The sequence below is a fragment of the Oryzias melastigma genome, linkage group LG20, assembly GCF_002922805.2.
Source record: "Oryzias melastigma strain HK-1 linkage group LG20, ASM292280v2, whole genome shotgun sequence".
In the NCBI taxonomy this organism is placed as follows: Eukaryota; Metazoa; Chordata; class Actinopteri; order Beloniformes; family Adrianichthyidae; genus Oryzias; species Oryzias melastigma.
The window spans coordinates 17,649,042-17,656,321 of record NC_050531.1 but is presented as its reverse complement, the minus strand read 5'-3'; the positions used below and the strand labels follow the sequence as shown (position 1 = coordinate 17,656,321).

The following is a 7,280-nucleotide window of genomic DNA, read 5'->3' as shown; positions in this document are numbered from 1 at the left end:
TCTTCCTTGTTGCCTAAACCAACTGTAGCCCTTATTTACCCAAATCTGATTTGAACAAAGATCTGAGAAATGTCCAAAGTCGGTGATCTCACAGATGATCAGATCTTCGAAATGTTTCAGATAAACTCGAATTCACGAAATCCATCTTTGAAGATGTTTGAGAATGTGAAACAGATCAGATAACAGCTTACTCCAAGGTTACTAAACCTGGACATGGAGGCATCACTTTTTCCCAAGATTCCATGAGCCATTTCTATGTGTTTTCATTTTTAAATCCAAGTTTAAGTACTAAAAAAAGACTTAAACACTGAGAAGTATTGACCAACCATGAATAGGGACGGGTGCTGAAACTTAATGCCAAGTTGGAACCGGTGCTGACACATACGAAACTATGGGTACTGTACACAAATGTGGATTTTGGTGCTTTATTTCTGACATGTCAACCTCTTGCATTCTGGAGAATCGTTTTGTATTTCCAGCGATTGAGGGCGGGATCATATAAGGATGGGTGTGGCCATGAGTGTGTGTGAAGCTTCAATCCTAATGCCAAAAGCGAACCTAGCATAAGTTTGATTTAACTATAAGATTCTGATTCAGGGACCTCATCAGTAAGATAAGTACGGGCTGTTAATAACAATGAATTAAAATTATCTGGAGGGCCGGATATAATTATCTAGAGGGCCGGATCCGGCCCCCGGGCTTTTAATACATGTTATGTATCAGAATAGAGAAGCAAAATAAAAAACCTGGAGGAAGATTCAAAAGATTTGCATCACTTTGACATTTCACATCAATCCTCTTCCAACTGTGAGTACATTCGCTAGGATCGGGTAGCATCAGTCCAACTTGAACACCGTATGCTCAATGCAAGTTCAAGAAGTCCACGTTCAGCGTGTTCTTGAAAGCACAACACCTGCTTAAAGGTTTTTGGAAAAAAATTAAAAGTACTGATTTGAGGACTGTTAGGCGCTGGAACCGTTTCAAAAGTATCAGTTCAGTTCAGCTCATCCCTAACCTTAATGTGGTTATTCCTATAAATCATCAGGTAAAGACTGTGGAGTTAAAGCCAAACATCTGCTGCAGACCGCTTTGCTCCCGTGGGAGGAGTGGAGTGGGACTGGGGTGGAGTGGGCGGTGCAGATGTTCTGATTTTACCCCAAGTACGGGTAAATATAGAAGTGTGCACACATCAAACGGGATCGGGGGGAATTGACGGCAGCGTAGCAGACTCTGTCGTGTCATTTCACCCGGACTTACGGAATTCTGCCCACAGCTTCAAAAGTGAAGATTCAGGAATGACGCCATAATAAAATACATACAAATCCTCCACAAAACTCACCCTGTCTTTGTCATCCACCACGTCACACAGCATGTCATCGGGGTCCAAAATCCCTCCATCTCCATGCTCCAGTCGGTGCACCTGAACCCAGTAACTAGAGTCCTAGAAAAAAAAATCACCATAGTATTAGCTTGGAGATGAACCGTAATGAGATCCGATTTACTGGTGGTGTGGGCTTAGGATTTGAAGCATTACATGAATAAAACCCTTCAGCATATGAGCACTGGCAGGCCAACTGAATTAACAGCTTGTGTCTCCTTAGGAACCGGCTGATCCAATCATCAAGCCGTTCATGTCATGATCCAGTTGGCTGGCAGTGGAATCACGGCGGCGTTTAGAAGGGACTTTAATGCTCCGCTGGATGTCCTGCACATGGTTGTCTGGACGCAGAACAAAATGAACGTTTGGCCGGAGCAGATATCCCAGTACGCACGACATCAGAGGAATGACTTGATTGGAGTTTGAAATCATTGGAGCCGTCAGTATGGCCTTCATTGAAGGAGCAGTTTAACTCCAGAGCTTTAGCTCCAGTGTTGACATGGTCGTATTGTGTTGCATCTCGAAGCAAAGCCGAAATGAAAAGTCACTTTTTCCACGTCACAGTCAGCAGATTCACGATGTTTGCGTGAATAAAGAATTACTATACGTCAAAGAGCAAGTGTTATTTATGTGTCAGTGTTAAAGAGTTAAAGAAAAAAAAGAAGAAAGACTTTCATCACATCATGTTGATGAAGCAAAAACATGTTTAAAATTTTCATTTTTTAATTGTTGGGTTTTATTTTCAGTTGCAATAGAAAACACAAATTTCTATTTCTACCAAGGAAAGACGAGACCTTTTCGACATACTTCCGACTATTTAAGGGAGTACCCTGAATTCACCAAACAGTAGCTAGGATAGGCTCCAGCAACAACATGACACCAAAAAGGATAGTGGGATGGATGGATGGATGGATGGATGGAAGGATGGAAGCAAGGAAACAAGTGTCTCATAAGTTCTTACAACCAACTCAAGAGGAAACCTTGACAAAGTCACAATATCACGGATAGGCTCCAGCAACCCCAGAACCCCTATAGGGATTCAGTGGATTTGGAAAATGGATGGAAGGAAGGAACGAACAAATGAACAAATAAAGGAAGGAATGAACCAAGGAACGAACGAAGGAACAAAGAAAGAAATAAAGGATTGAAGGAACGAACAAACAAAGGAAGGAATGAACCAAGGAATAAAGGAAGGAATAAACAAAGGAACGAACGAAGGAACGAAGAAAGAAACGAAGGAACGAACAAAGGAAGGAGGGAACAAAGGAACGTTCTTACAACGAACTTGAGAGGAAACCAACATTTTTATGTGATGATTCCTCAGAAACACTTAATGTAAAATGTTTGGGTCGAAAGTAAGCTGATCTAAAAGACAAATGAAGGAAATGTGTTCTTTTACATCAGTAAACCCAGTGGTTTTAAAAACAACGTCAAAGACATGGAAAACATGTGAAAGTTGGTCAAAGCCACAAACTCACCACTAGAATTAAACATGGAAACAAAAGTCATTTCCTCATTCTGGCCCGTCACCCATCCAGATCCTCACGTAGATTTGGAACAAACATTCGTTTCAGTAAAAAGACACAATCATCTGAATATAACTGGCAGAAAAGTAAGCAGCTTAAAATACTAAGATGGAATTAAACCTATAGTAAAGAAAGCAAATATAAATCTTTAACCGCAAACTCAGATTTGTGATAAATAGCTTAGATTTAGGACTAGATTATGCACTGATTTACAAAAACGGATACACTGCAGAAAAAGAAAATGAGATTTAAAGTGATCTAAAGTTTTATTTTATGGGTAAATGTATCCTGTTGCAATAGTTTGCAGATTACAATGTATATTTAGCATTACCTAGTTTGATTTGTTTTTATTTTTTTTTTTTGCTCTTCATTACTTGCAAGAATGATTTTAACCAACCGTTTTTTTATTTTTTTTTACCATTTTTGCTAAATGTTTGGGTTTAGTTCATGTTATTTTCCCAGTACCAACCAGAGAAAATATACAGAAATGATACAAGAATTCCAAATTAGGCTGACAAAATGCTTTCATCTCATAGTTTGAAAAACACCTAAATTATGTTTGGTGAACTAGACTTTTTAAATAAATAATCTTTTATGTTTTAGAATGTAGTTGAATTTTTTTGGGGTAGGCATGTAACTCAAGTGTCGAAAACATGTTTTTTTTTATACATATATTTTTAAGTTAAAATTTCCTTTAAGATCACTGTTTTGGAGTCAATTTTGAGTAAGTTGAGTATGATCCCTTTGTTTTTCAACAAAGGGATCATACTCTCCATTCAACGCAAAAGTCAGGTGTATGAGGAATCCCAAATCTCTTGTTAAACTTACTTTTTATGAACAGATTGTCCATCATGAACTAAAAAAACACTTTAATTGTAAAAATAACTTTTTACTGGAAGTGAAACTTAAAGTAGAAAGATTAAATGCTCCCTAACATCAGTTTTCATAAGTACGCCAGCAGTCGGCCAACTTAAGCACATGGACTGGATCCCATCTAAACACATATGGGCTTAATCAGATGTTGAGCTGCACGCCGTTGTGGACGGACAAGGAGAGTATTGTGACCGAGGGCTCAGAAACAGAATCAGCTGAACAGGAGAGCTAACGTGGGCAGACAGCAGATCTTCTCTGCTCATTTAGAGACCTTCAACTCTGCAGCTGTAGAACCTGGCAGTGGTGGAGTTAGTCATTTAAGTGCATGCAGTCTTCTGAGCTACATTTTTTGAGCTTTTATTCTTTCATTTTTTATTTTATTTAAATGTTAAATAATTACTTTTGTTTTATAAAACAAAATAAGTTTTTAAAGGTTACACTAAGACTAGTTAAAACACTAACTTACAGTTATGTTTTATCCCATCTATAAGTTTTTTTTTTTTTTTTTAACTTGTCCTGTCCATCTATAAGTTTTTTTTGTCACCTTCATTTATTCAAACGGTAAAAAGAGGCAGTGGCATTTTGAATGCTTACTTGTGTTACTTTTATCATTTATGATATACTTCATAAAAACGCTGCATTTTTTTCTCATCTTTTTTTTCATTATATTTATCTTTAGTTTTTTTTCATTACTTTGATTACTAAAATGTTTATTTTTTACATTACTTTTTTCTCAAAAATACTTTTTTTTTGTCTTATTTTGCTCACTAAAATGCATTTTTTTGCATTACTTTGTTCTCTAAAATTATTTTTTGTATTACTTTAATCCCTAAAATGTTTTTTTTAATTACTTTGATCCCAAAGATGTTTCTTTTTTTGTATTACGTTGATCCCTAAAGTGTCTTTTTTATATTACTTTGATCCCTAAAATGTTTATTTTTTGCATTACTTTGTTCTCTAAAATGCTTATCCCTAAAATGCATTTTTTGTATTACTTTGATCTCTAAAATGTTAGTTTTTTTTCTTTACTTTGATCTCTTAAATGCTTATTTTTTTGTTACTTTTTTTCTCTCTAAAATGCTTTTTTGAATTACTTTAATTCATAAAATGTTTCTTTTTTTGCACTACTTTGTTGTGTAAACTGATTTTTTCATAACTTTGATCCCTAATGCTTGTTTTTTGCATTACTTTGTTCTATAAAATACTTTATTGCATTACTTTATTCCGTAAATGTTTGTTTTGCCTTACTTTGTTTCTTTAAAAATGCTTTTTTGCTAAACTTTTTGCATTATTTTTGTACTGTAAAATGTTTTTTTTTTTTGTATTTTTTTGATCCCTAAAATGTTATTTTGCATCAATTTTGATTTCTAAAATGTTTTTCTTTCATACACAGAAAAGCACAGAAAAACTTCCCGCAGTTTACTGCATAGAGAAACCGCACTGTACTTTTAGAAGTGATCAAATAAGCAGAGAAACCAGATAAAAGACAGATGTGTGGATTTACATGCATTTAGCTTCTGCCTGAAAGACAAATTGACGTGCTTCAAAAAGGCTGACAGCATCTGTATGTGAGCCTGCATTATGTCATCAACAAAAGGGCTGAAAGTCACAGGAATACAAAGCAACGCTGTCAAGTCAAGTCCTCAGAAGCCATCTGAGTTGTGGATTTCAGAGACAAGCAAAATGCAACATGAGAACAACTACACAGAGCTTATCTGTCAACCGCGGGGCAAACAGAGAGGATTAGGAAAAACCTGTAAAAACCAGTGTAACCTGTGCTGAGCAAACTTCTACCCGCGCTTTACATCTGTGTCGAGAAGGGTTCACTTATCTCAGCAAAGCACCAAACTGCTGTAATATTCTTGTTTACTTAAAACCACAAGATACAAGTTGAAGATTACAAACAAGTAGGAAACGATTCATCTTTTTTTTTGGCAAAAAAAGACGAAACCAATTTTGTAATCTCATTTCTTATCAGTTGTCTCAAACTGGTAATAAATAATGTCAGAAGTGGATTTAGTTTGAGTGGAGGATTTGTTTTTTTCCCCATTGACAACATAAACGTTCATGTATACTGCCTAAAACTTGCTGCTAATTAAAAAAAAAAAAACACTTTTTTTTTCTCTCCCACAGTTTAAATTTAATTTTACTTTGAAAGTCCCATGAACTTTTGATGGTTCCAAGAAAAATGTATTTTACATTCCCAGATATTTTCTTTGTTTTTAAATTTTCCAAACTTAAATAGTTGTAACCTTAATATTAATCATCATCAAATTTCTATTCAATTAAGCAAAGAAAGCAAATTAAAAGTTGTTTTGGGGAGGAAAGAGTGTCTTAAACCAGTTTGTGTGTGAAAAAGTAACATCACCCTTTAAAAAGCATCAGGAAAAATTATATTACACTTAATTGACATTAAGACTTTCAGACAGTTGTAGAGGATTGGAACTGAGAAGCCCATTGGACTTTTCTAAGAAAAACTAGAAAAGCAACACATCACTTTAAAACCTTTACCAAAGGGAATCTTTACACTATTTGCTGGCAAATCAGTGCATTAATTTGACCAATGCTAGTGGTCAATATTACATTTAAAGTCATGGTATTCTTGGAGATTTTTTAATGCTTTGAAGGTTTCCTAATCATCTTTAGACATTTAAACCATCATCAACATTTATACCTTTTCCCAACAGAAGCACTGTGCTGCCCAGGTATGTGCTTTCTTAGCCGAACAACATCAGCCTTGTTTCCACTGACCAGTCCAGTACAATACGGTATGGTTCAATCTGGTATTTTGAGAGTTTCCATTGTAAAATGGGCCCATTAAGCAGTTCTGACCCGTGCCTCTTGAGGGCCCCCATCTGTTGTAGATCCATAGAAAAATAGAATGGTACGCTTGGAACGGAGTTGTTGCTGCTACCCGCTGCTTGGCAGAGAGTGAAGCCAATGTAGCACTAAGCTAACGATTCTCTTTTCCTCTTTACAATGATATTCTTAGCCACCCGCAAACTTCTTTCGAACAACATTAAATTCCTTTTATACACGATTCACCAAAAGTAAAGCAAGAAAAAGACAAGGTGCTGGATGACCTCCATTGTTGTTGCTTTTCTAGTTGTCGCCCTACAGGGACAGTGACAAAAATCTATACTACACATGCACAGTGAAAACGAACAGCTCAGTGGGAGGGAGGCTTAACTGAGTGGAAACACTACCAAAAATAACTGGTCCATCCCATACTTTTTCTCCTGTACCGGGCTGCTCAGTGGAAACGATGCTAAAGGATGTCAAGAAAAGGCCAATGACAATGACGAAGGTTCATTTAATGCATTATTTGTTGATCTGGTCATTAGTTGTGTTTGTTCTTGCAAATATGAACATTTAAATTAAATTGACTTTGTGTAGAATTTGAATTTTATTTTGTACTTCTTTAAAGCAAAAGAAGATGGATATGTTCCAGACCTTGAATGAGTAACCACAATGCGGTCATATTAGGGGTACACTCGACCAAA

At 36.1% G+C, this 7,280-nt stretch overlaps 1 protein-coding gene across 2 annotated transcripts in view; it reads right to left on the bottom strand.

Moving 5' to 3' along the window:
- The window catches only part of LOC112151407 (partitioning defective 3 homolog), a 438,282-nt gene that overhangs the window by 395,323 nt on the left and 35,679 nt on the right, over window positions 1-7,280 (bottom strand). For both annotated transcript variants that reach the window (XM_024280344.2, XM_024280343.2), the window contains exon 2: window positions 1,340-1,441. In XM_024280344.2, the coding sequence (XP_024136112.1) occupies window positions 1,340-1,441 (102 nt within the window). The remainder of the gene's footprint in view (window positions 1-1,339; window positions 1,442-7,280) is intronic.